The sequence below is a fragment of the Candoia aspera genome, chromosome 2 (genome assembly GCF_035149785.1).
Source record: "Candoia aspera isolate rCanAsp1 chromosome 2, rCanAsp1.hap2, whole genome shotgun sequence".
In the NCBI taxonomy this organism is placed as follows: Eukaryota; Metazoa; Chordata; class Lepidosauria; order Squamata; family Boidae; genus Candoia; species Candoia aspera.
In genome coordinates this window covers 48048596-48066963 of record NC_086154.1, presented here as the reverse complement: position 1 = coordinate 48066963, position 18368 = coordinate 48048596, and the positions used below count along the sequence as shown (strand labels likewise).

The following is an 18368-nucleotide window of genomic DNA, read 5'->3' as shown; positions in this document are numbered from 1 at the left end:
CTGTGCAAAAACCACAGCTGAATTCTCTTCAAAATGAGTATGGTTTCCTTACCTCTCTAAGATGTATGTTTTCCTTCTCTTTCTGGTCTAAAATCACTTCTAAATGATTAACCTGAGATTCCGCTTCTGCCATCCTTCGAGTTCTTTCGTTTTCATCATCCATTCCTTTGGATGGCAGCCCTTTGCTCTGCAACATTTCTAGAAGCTTCTTGATCGATTCATCTCTGGCATTGAGCGTCTGTTTCTGGGTTTCTATTCTCAGCTCCATTTCTTCCAAGGTCTTTCTCAAGAGAAACAACTCTTTTGCCTGCCTATCATGCTCAGCTTGAAGTCTTCGGAAGTTCTCCTCTGTCAGCTCAATAGTGAAATGCTCAGCACCTCGGTTACCACTTTCTTGCTGAAGGAGATGGTTAAGGTCTCTCTGGGTTCGAAGTTCATCTTGGAGCGCCTGAATCGTTAGCTGAAGATGCTGCAGTGAAAAAGAAACGTCTAAATAAAGATTTGTTCAACAGGTTTACAAAGAGGCAATGTTCCAATCATTAGTAAAATTTCTGGTGAAAATCTACACATGGTAGTGATATTATTTGTTATGATGCTTCTTGGCTGTAGTTAGAAACCATGGAGAGATGAATGAAAAACACAGACAGCGCAAATTACACGTATCACTCATGTGAACCACAAACCCTAAGACAAGGAAGTGAAAAGGACAGCATTGAAAATGTAAATGTCAAAGACTGGCATTCCATAACCAAACACTGTATCTAAAAAGCCTTAGTATTCAGGTTTGGTTGGGGTGGAGGAGGGAAGAGAAGCTTAAACATTTTCATACAGTGCAACTGTGCAAGTGATTAGTGCTAATCACTCCGTATGAAAGTAAAGGAGTTAAACTGTTAAATGAGGCTGCTAATGAAATCTATGAGCCACTTTACTAAGCAGGATTGTTGCAGCTACAGAAATAGGCATATCAAAAATCACACATTAAGAAATGCTACATTTTGCAAAAAAAGCTGATTGCAAAGAGTGAACAAACCTTTGTTCTCCTGGCATCCAAAAACTGAACAGCATGAGAAATGGGGGGAAAAAAATGAAGCAAAATCAACATAAAGTTTAGATGCAAGCAAAGGCGATTCAACCAAAAGAACTAAATTTAACATAAAGCATCCCCAGCAGAAAAGAAAACAGTATAGGCTTATGCAGTAGCATTACAATTCTACAATATTAGCACATGCACCCCCTTCATGCAATCAAAAATGTAGTTTTGCATACAGGACCAAAAGAAGTTGGGTTGGATTCAAAGACTCAGAAACATTCAACAAATCAGCTCTAACACTATTCTGCACATGCTCCTGCAGGTGCTAATGGATAAATCTGTAATCACCAATCCTGATTTGTCTAACTGCGACAACTTATAGCAGGCAGGGCCAGCCACGGGGGTGGGGGAATCAAAAAGTCGGGATGGTGGAGTGACCAAAGACTTGTCCCATAAAGAAAAGGTGGGGTTTCAACTGCACAGTTATGGCTGCCATCTTCACTTTTTTTTATCCCCACAGACACCACACTTACAGGTGAAAAAATGTCTTTGAATTTTATGTCACATTTTTCATGTAGCACATTCTGTCAGGTATGCAAAAGACACTTTTTGCATCTAGAACTGCGTCTTTGGACTCAAGTCCTAATTCATGGATTGACCAAACTATTTACTCTTGTTACCAATCCTCAACCATATTAAGCACAATCCGGTACTTCCTCCTACAACAATACAGTATTATCTCAACATACACATGTTGGGGTGAATGTTCCTCCTTCACACAAACAGCCGGCATGTCATATAATCATACTAAACACTGACAAATGAACATTGAATACTAATTGTAAACAGTGTTTACTTTCATGTTAGTTATGTTTTCAGACTTGGTAGTTTTAGATTGCATTTTACTTACTGTATACTTACTGTTCCAAGTTAACTTCATGTTTAAGGATTGATTATACAAACTAGATTGGGGGTGTTTTATACTGTGTAGTTTTGAAAAATGGCAAAACGTGTGTGTCTGTGTGTGTGTATTGTCTCATGCTTAATATACATTAACAGAGTCCCAGCTGAGGCTTTTTCTTGCAGGAAGATCCCAAATCTCATCATGCTGCATTTTGACTTGCTGCAGTTCTGTAATATCTTATTTCTGAATACTGAGTATAAGGATTACATCTGAAACCAATGTTACTGTTAATTTATTTAAAGATTAATGCTTGATGTTAGTTAATCAATTCCCAAAGCCAGCTGGCAATTACATAAAAACTTTGTTATTAGGAAAACTATGGCAAGTACAGCAGAAGAAAAAGGAACATGCTCCCCCCTCCTTGCCATCATCCAGTTAAATGATAGAGCTCAATTATAGACAAAATTACTAACAGAATTCTATTTCCAGAAAGTACTGCATTGTTTTATGCTATTAACCTAGGTTAAAAAATCCTAAACCAATCTGAGGAGTGCCTCAAAGGACTTGTACAGTCCTCCTGTCAAAATGTGTTGGTTTTTCCCCACTCCCCCACCACCATCACACAAACACACTTAGGATGAGGTTGATCATACTTATGCAGGCATTAAATGTTACAACATGGTTTCCATAAATCTGGTATCAGTTCCAAAATAGTGGATGCAAGTAGTCACAAAAAGGCCTATTTCAGAGAAAGACAACTTAGGGAAACTAAAAGGTAAGTCACTTGACTAAGATGATAAATATAAGGCAGATGTGAGCTTCAAGCAGCAAAATACAAAATCATTCTTTCAGATTTATACCTTCTACTCTTTCAGGAACACTTCCCTCCTCAGTTACACACTTATTCCCCCACTACTCCTACCACACAATATTTATGCACATAAGCTTCACTCCTGGCTTAGTTATCCATGCATGCAGGTACACACACTTTTATATCCCTGGATATATTTACTCAAAAGAAATATTTGGGGGGGGACCCAAATAGGCTGTGAACTGGAGAAAGGGTGTCTTAACCTCCAATGTTAAAAGTGAGTAACTGAATGGTGAGTGCAAACAATAAAAGCAAGTAGCTGAAAGGAGACAAGAGGAGGAAAAACTACTTCACTTCAAGAGGGACAAGGAGGGACATAGTAAACCCCTCTTCCATTTGTTGCAAAGAAAATAACAGAAAGACGAAACAATGGGAGGAAATCACTGAATGAGTTGTTTCAAGCAGATGAGGTGAAGAATACTAGCTTTACCTTCCACTTGTCACTTTTCACATTTAGAGGTTCAGCTGTGCAGTGGAGAGATCCCTCCATCCATGGAGATTTTTCATGCAAATCAGGACTCAAAAGGAGGTTGATGGACATAGGGGCTCTCCACTGCAGCACTCAGCCTCAATACATGGAGGGGCATGGCAGAGAAAAGAGGTTGGACAGCACTGCAAGTGCTCAGCAAACCTCTTTGGATTAAGAGCCATAGAACTCAATGGGACTTTGTCAAGCAAGCACTGCAAGGTTTAGGTTGGCTGAGACCTGATTCCCATAGACTTCCTCCATGTATATGTGTATGTTTGACAGAGATTATGTGCGAGACAATGCTTTGTGTACATATATGAAGATGGGGGTCAATTAATTTTAGAAATGACATGCCTTATTTACAGATAATTAATTTTAATTAATACTTATTAATTCAAATAATATTAAATAAATGGGCCTGACATTTTTAGAGAGTAGCCTCATATGAAAGAATGTAGATACAACCTTGGGAAGAGGAAGAATGCAGTGGGAGGAAAAATCACAATTCAGTCATGAGAAAGAGGAGAGCATGAGAAAGAAAGTCAAACTAACCCCACCTTGATTTTCTTTGGTATAAGGGGGCAAAGAGAAACTCTCTTTCAAGATTGATGTCAGCCCTTCAAGGTAGGCAAGGCCAAAGGACAGAAGCAGCAGGTATTCCAGGACACTGTTGTTAGGTAAAGTAACAAAAATTCCAATGTGTAACAGGATATAATCAGAATATTGATGACACTGAACTTGTGTAGTTTAAAGGAAGTAAAGAGAGTAGAGAACTGTGAGGCACTCCACAAAGTAGGGATGTCTGGGCAGAACTCTCCTCCCCTACCACCACTGACTGGAACTGCCCCCTTTAGGAAGCAGAACTATTCTAAAACAATGCAATCCCTCAGAGGGCATTGCCAAAGGAACATGGTTGATGGTATCAAAAGCTGCTGAGAGATCAAGAAGGACCAGGAAGACTGGTCCTGGTCTGGTTTCTCCATATGTCATCCAAAAGCGTGACTAATGCAGTTTCCATACTGTACCCTGGCCTAAATCCCAGCTGCCAGCAGTCCAAATAACCTGCTTCCTCTTCTCTGAAATTGCAGACCTGGAGGCAGGTCTAAAATTATCTAAAACAGTCAGGACAAGCAAAAGCTTCTTGAGTAGGGAGTATACCACACCCCTTTCAGAGGTGATAAAAACACACCCTCACTCAAAGAAATGTTGGTTAATCTCAGATCCAACCTCCTGCCACCTCACAGGATGCCTTAACCAACCATGAGGAGCAGAGATGCAGTTGGTAGGTGGTGGAGCTGACACAATCTGCTTCCTCACGCTAACAGACTCAAACTGATCACAGATCACTTCACCAAACAAAGTCCCAGTCATTTCCAATGATGCTGTCCAGCTAGAGTTCAACTCAGTTCAGATATGTATTGCCAAATGCTGCAGAGGATGACCAAGGTCTCAACTGAACTGCCCACCAGATCCACAGGAAACTCCCCAAGCACCTCTGAAAACTGACTGGATCTATTAGGCACCTGGGGCAGACCAATCTAATAGGACCTTTCCCACTGTGGAAAGAAGTCACACCACAAAATTCTACAGCAATCAGAAAGTGATCTATCCATGACAAGGGACAGTGATTGATGCCCCCATTTTCAGATCAACTTGCATCTGCCAGATCTAATGCATGCACTCTCATTGCATCAGGGCCTCAGTAGTTAGTTCAGATCCATAGTTATCATGGTTAACTCCTAGGCTGCTCCAAACCAAGGGAAAGAAAGTTGAAGTCTCCCAGCACGCAATCTGGGGACTTCACCACCATCCCAGTAGTAAGGTCGATCAGCCCTGGCAAGGATGCCGCTGTGCAGCAGGAGGAGTGGTACATAAGGACCAGCCAACTCCTCCTTCAGGCCTCACCACACAAACAAGGTCTCATATCTTGCTTTCTGTGGTGCAGCCCTTCTTGATACTGACAGAGTCTCGTGGATAACAATAGCAATCCCTCCTACCCTGTCCTGAGGCCATGATTGGTGCCAAACCCAAAACCCAGGTGGGCACATTTCTGAGAGGAGAACATCCCACCTCCTCATCCAGGTTTTGGTAATGCAGGCCAGGTCTACTCTCTCACTCACAATTAAATAATGGATGAAGATGGTTTTTATCAGAGATGGGCCTGCCATTTAATGGCAGCAGCTGAATTCCCTAGGCTCCAAAGAGTGAGTTATTTATTTATTTGATACATTTATATTTTTCATACTATATAAAATAACTCTAGGCAGCTAACAATCAGATATTCAAATAATAAAATACTGCCTCATAAAAAATAATAACATAAAATATTTCTTCTCTAAAGAGACTTCCTCAGTTCCCATTTGATTTTTCAAAAGAACGGAAAATGAACCATACTATTCCTACCAGTTTGGATTCTCAAACAAGACTTGCCTACAAAAAGTTCTCAAAACTGCATCATGTAGTTTGGTACAGACAACTATTCTAAGTCCCTAAACAAAATTTCCCAGCATTAGTTTAAATTCCCAGCAATTATATCTTATCAAAGAATACTAAGGTTGGTCAGATGCTCTGCAAGCTCTTCAGATACAAAGCAGAGAGGGTAAATTCCAGAAGAACCTTGTAATCCTAGGATACATATGGCATTCTCCCAATTGTTCTCTGCCCAAGGAAAATAAAATGGCATACATTTCTTGGGATTATTGCTATTATTTCTGTGATAATTTAAATTGTACTAGCTACTGTTTAAAGGACATGAAATAAACAAAACTGAAGTAAGTTAATTTAATTATATTGTTTTAAACCAGTGTTTCTCAACCATGGCAGCTTTAAGACACATGCACTTCAACTCCCAGAATTCCCCAGCCAGCATGCTGGCTGGGGAATTCTGGGAGTTGAAGTCCATGCATCTTAAAGCTTCCAAGGTTGAGAAACACTGGTTTAAAGGAATGCAAGAATGGAGAGAATTGCAGTTAAAGGAGTAACTAAGCATTGCTCCTATTGTCAATCTAAAGACCCGCTGTTGTAGGAAAATGTCCAGGATCATCAAGACAAGGCCATAATTCTACTTACTGCTCATTACAGAACAGCAATTTTACAGTAGCGCCAACAGGTCCTGGCAGATAAGGATTTCGCACTGTCTCAGTTAATCCTAGGATGCTAGAAAAGCACTTCAGAGCAGTTACTCTTCACTTCATTGAAGTTTCCTCTGTTCATTAGTACCATCTTTACTGGCAACTGCATACAAGAGGTTTCCACTCACCATATATTTTCTGTTAGACTAAACAGATCATTTTATTTTCTTTTTCTTCCTTCTTATTCTGTAAAATAATTCCTCTGAATCCCCTCCAAGGATTTCTCAGATGTTTCTTACAATAAAGCTGCCAAGACCTGGTCAAACTACTTCGGCCTTTGCTTAATTTTGTAACTGTGTTGTTCTTTTTGAACTTCATAAATTGTGTTTGCATTCTACTACAATAGGGTTTCTTTTTTCTTTGTAAATGAATTTCCCCCCCACAGAATTCTTACTTTCAGGCAAGATATCTATCAGAGTTCTAAGGGATATCCCTGCAGGATCAATAACACGATATGCAAAACCAATATAGCCATTTCTTTTTCTGTCACATAACTGAAAACAGGCTACTGTTCTTATTTCTTAGCTGGAAAATAAAGGAGCTTTTAGCAAATATAGTTTCTTCTTCCCCATGAAACAATAATGGAAAAAGCAGAAGCAAATTCTCTCTTCCAAGCAACTGCAAAGGCAAAAAAGCCATGCTGTGCCTGAGAAAAATCTCTTTTTAAAATGCTAGTTAAACATAGATCTTGAAATGCTTCTCCCCTTTTATGTTTCCTCTTAGAAGAAAAGTAGCACATTTGGACAAAAAGTGCTAAATCGGCCTTTCCTTATTGGGTGAGCTTTCTACTTGCATCATGTTTTTAGGGAAGTGGTAAACAGCAATCCATTCTGTCACCCCAGGATTCTTCCATCAACAGAAGATCAGATCTCAATTCCAAGTTGACATAATACAGAACCTTGTGCCTAAAAAACAATATATTTCCTGTATTTCACAGTTCTCCTCTATCCAGATAGATAGATAGATAGATAGATAGATAGATAGATAGATAGATAGACAGACAGACAGACAGACAGACAGACAGACAGATATAGATAGACGAACAGACACATATACACACACATACATACATACACATACACACATACATACTGTATATATCCATCCATCCATCCATCCCGTGTGTGTGTGTGTGTGTGTGCGCCTTTGAGTCAGTTTTTTGACTCCTGGCAACTGCCTGGACCAATCCCTGCAGTTTTCTTGGCAAGGTTTTTCAGAAGTGGTTTGCCATTGCCTGCTTCCTAGGGCTGCAAGAAAATGACTGGCCCAGTCTCCCAGTTGGCTTAATGCCTAAGGTGGGACTAGAACTCACAGCCTCCTGGTTCCTAGTCTGATGCCTTAACCACTACACCAAACTGGCTCTATCCAACCCATGAGGCCCCGTACAATACAGTATAGCTTTTGAAACAATTCAAGTCAATCTCACATTCCTATGAGATATTTGTATCTTTGCTGTGAACTATTGTTAGGGATCAATCTGAGCCTTCAAGTTCAGAAGCTCAACAGTGTGACCCAAATGATGAAGATGTACCTGAGACATACATCTTAGACTGGATCAGCTGACCCATTTAGGGAAGGTTCTGAGCACCCCAACATGTCACAAATTAAGACAGGAAGAGCAAAGGAATTAGTCTACTTGAAAGAAAGAAAGAAGTGAGACTCAGCCAATTAGTCAGGCTGGTAATCAGGCCTATATAAAAGAGGTTGGTTTTGTACCTGGCTCTTGGATGCAAAAAGCATTCAAATTTTCTCCCTGGGATCCTCTGTATGCTGCTTTGGATGAAAAACTCAACTGGTGTTTTGTCTGTCTGGACTTCCCAAAAAGTAAGTTGTTGTGTTTTCATCCTCTAAGGAGAAGGTATGCACTTTGCAATATGTTGATGTCATTACAGTTAAAGAGTTCCAACTGCAATAAATACTGAGTGTGTGTGTATATATTACAACTATTATGTATAAGCAGACTCTTAAACCCAGTCTAACCACATTTGGGGAGGAAATAACTCCTATTACTTGAAATGAATATTACTTCCAATTACACTTAAAAGCTGCATCCTAAATGTATATCACTGTTTCATTTTTGATAAAAATAGATTAATTTTAATAAGCTGGTTCTCTGGAATCATTTTATGGAAGAAAATGAATAAACACAGCATCTTAGCAATAACAACACCCCTACTCCCTGCACGCCCCCTCCCAAAAAAGTCTGGCAAAGTACAAACAAAACTAAATATATACCAGTCTGCAACTACAGCTAATTTGGGCTACTTTGGGTGAGTCAAATTTTACAGTGAGTATGCTCAAGGATTCTGTGCCCAGTCTTGCCTTCCAATTCAGACTGGTAACGTCAGTAAGGACTACGTAATTGCAGGGTAGAGTTAGTTTCCATTCAAAGTCTGTGAAAAGACTGCCTGTCGCTTTATACTGCTAGAAACAGAAGAAAAGGGGAGAGGGAGGAGCCAGAGAAGATCAGGACTAAAATCTTGACAATCTTCAGGGCATGTCAACAATGAAAATAATCATTTGGAGAAGCTGCTTCATCCTGAGATAACAAAACAGATGATTATTAACAGATGAATTGGGAGGGCTAGTTACTGAAAAAGCCACATCTCAGATTATTTAAAAAAAAACATTAAGCTGAGTATCTAAATGGAGAAGGCTCAAATTCCACACCACCTCTGAACCCAGTATTTTCCTCTGTTGGCTTCTTCATTGGAACTTAATCATTGAGGTTTAAGTAACTAAGACTAAGAAATGCTTGCAAGCTAATGTTTGGCCACAAGATGGCATTACATCCATGTCTTGCAAAGACAGGTGAATGTGTGCAGACAGACCAAAGGAAATACACAAATGAACTTTTCACATAGCCAGTGAGCTGTTTATCTTACGTCCAGACGTTAATACATAAGGTTGCAGCCTAAGCCCTCGTCTTAATTCTAGAGTTGGTCTAGCATTTCTCTGTATCAAGCTCCCTTACCATATCAGTCTGTCTGTGGGTGCTGATTCTTTTCTGAGATTAGTCTCAAAATGTATCTGAGTCAGGGGAAATAAATACATTGCCTACCTTCTAGAATCGTAAGAAAGTGAATAACCGAAGACTATATAGGATTTTTTTTTACCTGGGAAACAGCTAAACTCAAAGGTTTTGTAATGTGGACGGTGTTAATATCTTCAAACCGATTGATTGACATCAAGTTCTTTTTGACTCCTAGCAACTCCTAGCAAAATAGATTTTCTCCAAAATGATCTACCCCTAACCTGTTCTTTCATGTCTCCCAACAGTGCACTCATCGCCTCTGTAACTGAGTCCATCCACCTTGCTGCCGGTCGTCCTCCTCTCTTTCTTCCTACCTTTCCCAGCATTACAGCCTTTTCCAGAGAGCTACTTTTTTGCTAATGTGTCTGAAGTAGGATAACTTGAGCCTGGTCATTTGTGCCTCAAGTGAGAACTCTGGGTTGATTTGTTCAATAATCCATTGGTTTGTTTTCTTGGCTTCCCACAAGTCTTCTCCAACACAAAGTTCAAAAGCATCAATACTTCTCCTATCCTGCTTCTTTAAAGTCCAACTTTCGCTTCCACAGGGAATACCATGGCTTGCACAGTTCTGATCTTTGTATGTATAGACACCTCACGACATCTGAATATCTTTTCCAAGGCCTTCATGACTGCTCTACTGAGTGTTAGTCTGCAGCATATTTCTTGATTGCTTGTTCCTGGACTGTTGATGGTTGAGGTGCCTTCACGTTTTCAGAGATCCAAAGCAATTCTCTGAAACATTTTCAAAGCACGTACAGTTCTAACGGAGACTGATGATCACCGACAAACAATCAATGCAAATCATGGCTGATATTATTCCTATAACTGCAGAATAATTTCTTAGGACAGTTCCTATTTTTGCCCTATGTAAAAAGCCTGCCAAAATGAACCTATTATGAAATTAATGTAGTATGCTAAGCTTATAATTGATTTGGCTTCTTGTAACTTTGGGGTAAATACTTAACTCAAACTTCTAGTTATATTTGAAAGAAACATTTCAAACAAAGAAATCTTCAATTAATTAAGTTAGAAAAGTGACAGAGAAATGTTTACTTGTTTTAGTGCTCTTCACTGTCAAAGCAGGTGTCATATCTTATTTTCTACGAAAGCAAAAATGAGGAACTCTTTTTTTCCTTTCCCAAACTGAGGTTGGCTTTTGTTCTTTTACCTAATTTCGTCTGTTTATCTGGCAAAGGGTACCACATGGATTAGCAAATAATTTCACTAGATGTCTGGAGGACTTTAGTCCACTCAGAGCCCCAGTCACCTCTAGCAACCTCATTATCACTTTTTTTCTAGGAACAACATTATGCCTTTGCAAACTTCCTGAGTGTCTGGAACAGGTCTCATTTCTCCCTCCTCTCCCCTTTTCTGGCCCTGGAGGGAGAAAACCAAATGCATCTTATCACCCTGAGTCACAGGATTGCAGCTTTATAGAGACCGAAAAGGGTTGAGGTGTTTTTATTTTGGTTGGTTACTTGCTTTTTAATGCAAATATTAAATCATATAATGTTTGATGAGATCGCTAGTTTTCTCTATAAGCGTAGAGATACTAATTGTGACCTCAAGCCACAAGTGACTTTATCAGCTGGGCCAAAATGCGACTGATATTACTGGTCAATTATGAACCATTTTTGTAGAGGTTTCTATTCAAGTAATTTACTGAAATAAAAAGATTGGGCCTTATTGTTAAAATTTGTATCTATCTATCTATCTATCTATCTATCTATCTATCTATCTATCTATCTATCTATCTATCTGTCAATTCAAGGTAGTGAACATACCTAATTATCTTGCCTCCTATTTTCTCCACAGCAACAACCCTGTGAGGTGGGCTGGACTGAGAGAGAGTGACTGGCCCAAAGTCACCCAGCCAGATTTCATGTTGTCTCATACATATGTAAAGGGGAAACTTACTCTGGGCGATTTAAATGGACATGTCCATGCACTTTTCTTGGTAACAATATGGAAGTGATTTGCCTTTTTTTTTTAATCTGGGAAGTTTTTTCAACTTCCCAGTTCAGCCTTCAACCATGGGATGTCTTGGTGGTTTCCCATGTAAGCACTAATTCTGCTTGGCTTTTGAGCCTAGGTTGGCAAAGGTTTTGCGACCTGCTTGAAACTGCACACACAGACCCAATACTAAAGAGAAAACCTTGATTCTTATTTAATTCTTCATCTCCCTTCAGATCATTTTACAACTGGAACTCTCTTGAAATCCAGTTCAATAACCTTACACTTCAATGAAAACCATAATGTTCATTTCAAAAGGATTCTCTTGCCTGTGCTATGAAAGTGGCACAAGTCATTCTCAGTATTGGAGTATCAAAGAAACTAGATGTATAAATTATTTCTGGCACTGCCAACATTTCCTGGAGCCATGTAGACAGAGTCACTGTATGTTGAATTCTTTTGGCAGTAATGAAGAAAATGTTATGGCTTGACTTTCACAGGTGCGTTTCACCTTCTGCTTCCTATTTCAATCAAAAAAGTGTTAAAGAACAGCACTTCTGAAAAACTAGGTCACAGATGTTTCAATTAAAGTTTAATTCAAGCTAGCATTTTTAATGAACAGTTCACAAATATGGAGCAATCAGGTCATCAAAGTCAGTAATCAAATTATAGTTATATCTGATTTGCTGTTCTTAGTGGGATCTTAAATATTGTCTTGAATGACTTACCAATCATTGTTTATAGTCACTAAATTAGGCAGCATAATTTTCACAGAAACAAAGATGGATGTAGCCATGACCCAATTTTGACAAATTATTTTGACTGTCTTTCAGCTTGGGCCACATCAAAATGTTGACAGACTTGAATCCTACCAATATCAGAATCCTTCCCCTTCCTGGTTACCAAGGTGAAGTCTCTGGAGCAAATTCTTCAGGATTGTTCAGTAAATGCTTAAGAGAAGTTGATGTATATGTTGCCCTTTAAGGAGCAGCAATGAATAAATAGCTTAAACAAGCTGTGGATAGGATGGTGGCATCATAAATCCAGTTTAGAATCATAAACTGTCAAAATTGGCAAGATGATGGGATAGAATATTGTGGCACAAGCCCCCACTCCTTCTGAAAGTGTCGGGGGGCTTATATTGTGAAATATCACCCACTATCTTGCTGATTTGGATGTCTCTATGAATGTTCCTGTGCGGAGGTATCCACAAAGCAGGAGGAGAGAGGGAGAGAGATGATGAAAGCAGCATCACAGGGGCATGAATAAGCTCCACCTGTTTTGTATGTGTTTTGCCACATGCTTCAGCATGTCTTTCAGTTTCATCTCTTTGATCTCTTTATGACTTGTTCTAGAACCCTGCTGGGCATCCTGGCTTCCAACATTTATTTTTAAGGAATTTCAAGGAGCCAGATGCGAACTGAAGTTAAAACAACAGAACTTCTGCCTTTATAGTAATTTGTTAATTTATCTAGTTTAGCAGTGCAAATATATAATGCAGAATTAAAACACCAGTGGCAGTAGAAACATCTTATGGGCTTTGTGAACCTCTGTCCCTCAAGTTCTATTTTTGCTGCTTGATTTAATCCTGGATTCAACTGTAGAAAACTGAGTGCAAAAGAGCCAAGTAATAATTATAGGCTTCTGTCCTCTAGAGTTTCACAGCCAAAGCATTGCTCTAGAGATGAGAAAGTTTTGGTGTTCTATGCTGAAAAGAAACAAGACAAGCAGTTATGCCTGGCTTTACCGGCAGTACCTAGCCAACTTTGGGTGACCTCAACAAAGCTACGTAGAGCTGAACCCGGTTAGTACTTGGATGGGAGACCACCAGAAAATAGCAGGGCAATACAATGGATAATGGCAAACCACTTCTATACTGTTGCCAAAAAAATTATATGAACATGTCCATGGAGACATTAGAATTTTAGCTCAACTCAGCAGAGTTTTTATCTTTTCCCATTGAGCAAAGCTGTTATGAATGACTGACTTATAAGGGGAGGGGGAAAAATTTCTGATGTTTGTTCTCTTTGCATTGCCTGTTGTATGGAGGCTTCAGAACAAATGATATCTTGCTAATTGCTGTTGGTATCCAGTTGCTTGTACTTCAAGTTGTCTGCAGAGGACTCACTGAAGTATTTGGCATCTTAAGGAACCCAAGGAGCATTTGTACCAGCTGACTGTAACTGCACATCCCACTTAGGACAAAAAAAAAACTTGTCAATTTGCACTATATGGGTCAATTTATTTTAGAGCATTTATGTGTTTCACTTTGCATTTATTGCTGTCCTGTTCTGATAGTGTGATTGTAACTGAAGAAATTTACAATTAAAATCTCTGTGACTCCCCCAGACCCATTTACAGTCATAACACTTGCACACTTTTAAGACAGTATAGTAAGAAGTAATAGCAGCTGGATACAAGTCCAGATTTGATATCTGACAAGTGGTATTCCAGATGCTTAAAGAAGACATCATCCTATGTCAGTACACCAGACATTATTATTGCGAAGGGCTTAGAGTGCCTTTAAGAAAAACAGTATAAAAATAGTGTAAAATAATACCAAAAAAATGCACCAGGGATTCAAAAGGAATAAAATCATCTCCTTGAAAGACTTCTAATCTTTTTCAGTAAGAGTATCACAAGAAAAAAGTGATATATTTCCCAGACATATTAACTTCCTTGTGTTCTCAAATGGAAAAATCCCTTTCCATAATCTGTATTTTTCATTGCCTCCTACCTCTTATCTTCCCCACTGAGATATAGCACAGAAGTAACTATGTTGGCCCAGCTCAGGAGATCCAGGTCCAAGTCTACCCTCAGCCATGGAAGCTCAATGGGTAATTTGGGGCCAGTCCTTCTTCCTCATCCCAGCCTACCTCACAGGGGGAGTAAAATGGAGATTCCCATGTAAGCTGCCTTGAGCTCTTGAAAGAAAAGTGAGCTATAAATCTAACAAATATATAAATAAAACTCTCTAGGTCCAACTCTTGCTGCAATCCGTGACATAGTCCTACTGTGCCTATGCTGCTGAAGTACAAGCATTCTTCCTGGTGGAAAAATCAGTGCAGTAGAACTTGCCAATGCTACGAATGAATATGAGAAGATAATAGGTGGGCAACTCTGCCATCTGGCAGCTTAAAACAAGGAAAAATTCTATCCAAACCAGGGGATTTTGAAATTCAGAGTGCTGAGCCAAGTTATAGCAGTTTATACTCTGGAACATTTGACCTGTTGATTTAAATAAAAGAGCTAGCAATACAACAAGTAATCATTCATGTGATTAGGGGGGAAAATCCTTAGACTCCAAGACAGCTTTATTTTGGCTTGACATAAGAACAAGGATTATATTTCCAAATGAATTTGTTCAGTCTTATTATTGTCAAGGGAAGGAAAATAGGAACAAAAAAAGAGCCCAAAGCAGGTAAAAACGTTTAAATATGTATCAGAAAAAGTGAATTTGAACATATAGTTTCACCAAATATACACTGCTATGCATTCCTCCCAAATTATACGTCCTCTGTATGTGTGTATCTCAAAATGTACATATGCAGATTTTTTTCAGCTGAAAATGGAGAAAACTGCAAAATCCAAAGGATAACTATATTCAGACCTAGTTGTACTTCAGAGCAAAGATCAAGTTCCTCAGGCCTGTATATCTGTAACTATGCCATTTAACTGTACCACTTCTCTTCTGCAAGTGTATTGCTTTAATCTGATTATAGTGAGAACATATGAAAACAAAACTGCAGATTGAGGGCCACTTTATGCTATTGAATAAGTATGCCAAGAACTCAAAAAGAATATCCATGTATGTATTATATTCCCTCATATCAAATATGTTGAGCATGACAGCTATTGTTAATACTCTTATCTCTTTATTTAAATATAAAAATTCCTTGAGCTGAGTTCAAATCCTAATGACCATATAGAGCCATCAATGTAGTTTTCTTGGCAACAATATGGAGATCGTTTGCACTGCCGACTTCTGGGATATGGATTTTACCCCCCACTTTCTAGTCTAGCCTACAGCTGTGGAATTTCTTGGAGCTTTCCCATCCTTGGGATATCCAGGTCCAAGTGGGCTTAGCTTTTTCAAGGTTGGCCAGGTGCTGCCAGCTGAACTGTGCAAAATCAGAGTGGTATGTTTCCTTTCTTCCCAGAATAGAAAACTGAAACCTTCTGTCCTAACAGCCAGGAACCACGCTGAGACGAGGAATAGGTCTCTAGTGTTTATTACTGCTACATTAGACAGAAAATCCTAACAAACTGAAGAAGCGTGGGAAAAACCCAGACAGGTAAACCCCAAAAGTCAAGGCGGGTCTGTTCTGTGTCTCTTTGAATGGCTGCTCAACTCCTCACTACTACGCATGCGTTTTCCCCCCTGGATAGGGGCCCCTTCCTGCTCACCATCAGTGCTCATGACATCACCCTCCCTTCCAGATTTACATTCCATTTCAGCTCCCTCCTCTCTAGAGTTTTCTTCCCTCCAAAGTCTTATGAGAGTCCATCTCCCCCTCCAAGCTCCCATAGGAACTGGGCAACAATGGAAATTCTTCAAAGGAAAACTCCTCCAAGGATGAATCAGTGCTGCTCTCCAGGTCTGATAATGCTTCTGGCCCAGGTGGCTGCTGCTGGAAAATAGTTAGATAATTAGAAGATTCTTCCCCCCTCCCCCTTGGGAAATGCAAGCCGGAGGTGGAGGGCTGCGGCTCCCCCTCCTCCTCTTGCTCTGGCCTCAGAGCCTCTGGTGGGGGTGGAGGTTGCCAACTTACGAACTCCTCTGCTTGGGATTCCTCTGCTTGCTCAGCCAAGTGAGGAATCTCTGGTAGAGTGCGAGGCTTGGGTTTGTGAGGGAAAAGCTGATGGAATCGATGAACCAGCGTTGGTGCATGCACATCTCTGGCATTCTCCCACGTGCGCTCTTCCTCAGGGTACCTTTTCCAGTGTATGAAATATTGGATGCCCCTTCCCCTCCTCCTAGAGTCCAGAATCTCCTCGACTTCGTATTCCTCCTCCCCCTCCACAGTTACTGGAGGGGGGGGGGCATTTGCGATCGTAAGGTACTTGGGGGAGGGTCTTTGGCTAGTAAGGCTCTGTGAAACACTGGATGGACTTTCATGGATGCTGGTAGCTTTAAACGATAAGCCACTGGATTTATCTGCTGTACCACAGTGAAAGGGCCCACAAACTTAGAGTCCAACTTCTTGGAAGGCCTGGTAGAGGTCAAAAACTTGGTAGAGAGCCACACTTTGTCTCCTACCACAATCGCTGGCCCCTCTTGTCTGTGAGCATCTGCAGCTCTCTTGTAAGCATTTTTTGCCCTGTTCAGCTGCTCCTTTAACAACTCCTGTGCGGCTTGTTGCTCTTTAAGGAAATCAGCCACGGCTGGAACAGTTCCCTGCTGGGAGGAGGTGGGCAACACCCGAGGGTTAACCCCGTAGAGTGCTTGGAAAGGAGACATCTTGGTAGAGGATTGCACAGAGTTGTTGTAAGTAAATTCTGCCATGGGGAGCAGGGCTGGCCAATAAGTGGTGTAACACCTGAGATACTGCTGTAACCATTGGTTAATTTTCTCAGCTTGCCCGTTACTAGCTGGATGATGCGATGATGATAGGTGGATCTGGACCCCTAATGACTGGAAAAGGGCCCTCCAGAACCTGGAAGTGAACTGAGGGCCTCTGTCACTCACCAAGTGATTTACCATGCCTCTATTCCTAAAAACATGGTCCATAAACAACTGCGCTGTGGCTTGCACAGATGGGAGGCCCTTGCAAGGAATAAAATGCACCATTTTAGTGAAAAAGTCCACCACCACTAGTATGGAAGTCAGCCCCTGGACCAGGGGTAAATCAGTGATGAAATCCATGGAGATTGTATCCCAAGGCCTACTGGGGGTGGATAGGGGTTGCAAGAGTCCTGTGGGCTTCCCTGGGAGAGGCTTGGCTTGTCTACAGGTATGACAAGAAGCAACGTAACCCTTTATGTCTGCAGTCATCTTAGGCCACCAGTAGTCTCTCAGAGCTCTATGGAGAGTTTTGAAAACACCTCCTTGGCCTGCCGTTTGATGGTCATGGCAAAGTCTCAGTACTTCTTCCCTCAATGAGGGGGGAATGTATAATCGCCCGCTATGCCAGAGGATTCCTGCTTCCACATTAAATGGGGAGGCAGTGTCTTGAGGGTCCCTCTGGAGGTCATCTATTCTGGCCCTGGCATATGGGTCCTCTTGTTGTTGAGCTCTGACTCTTGTAAATAGGTCCTCTGCTTGTCTGCCTGCTGCTAAAATCTCTGTCTGGTTCCCCCTCATAGACTGATCAAAGTTGTGAGGTTGTAATATAGTAGCCTGTACCTCCTGGTGAGTAGCGGGGGTTGCCTGAATGGACCAAGATAAGGCATCTGCCAAATGGTTCTGCACCCCGGGAACATAAGAAATAACAAAATTGAAACGGGAGAAAAACTGGCTCCATCTGATTTGGCGTGGGGTGAGGGATCTGGTGTTTTGTAGAAGCTGTAAATTCTTGTGATCAGTGCAAACTTTCACAGGAAAGGTTGCATCTTCTAGCCAGTGCCTCCACTCTTGAAATGCTGCTTTAATTGCCAGCAACTCCTTGTTTAAAACATCATAGTTTCTCTCTGCCGGTGAGAGCGTGCGAGAGAAAAATGCACAAGGAAGCAGTGTCTTCCTTTCTTTGTCAGTATATTGCAATAAAACAGCAGTGATAGCAAAATCTGAAGCATCTGAATGCATTATGAATTGCTTCGTGGGATCAGGATGCTTTAAAAGCGGCTGGGATGCAAAGAGTTGCTTAAATTCTTGGAAGGCTGCTTGCTCCCTCTCCCCCCAAATGAATTTTGATCCTTTCTTCAAAAGCTGTGTGAGGGGTTTGGCCCTGTCACTAAATTTATTTATAAATTTTCTATAAAAATTGGAGAATCCTAGAAATGTTTGTACATCTTTCACATTTCGGGGGGGTTGCCA

The 18368-nt window shown here is 40.6% G+C and overlaps 1 protein-coding gene across 1 annotated transcript in view; it reads right to left on the bottom strand.

Annotated features, from left to right (window-relative positions):
• ERC2 (ELKS/RAB6-interacting/CAST family member 2) overlaps window positions 1-18368 on the bottom strand; it is a 630778-nt gene that overhangs the window by 530846 nt on the left and 81564 nt on the right. The window contains exon 2 of the mRNA XM_063296431.1: window positions 53-469. Within this exon, the coding sequence (XP_063152501.1) occupies window positions 53-469 (417 nt within the window). The remainder of the gene's footprint in view (window positions 1-52; window positions 470-18368) is intronic.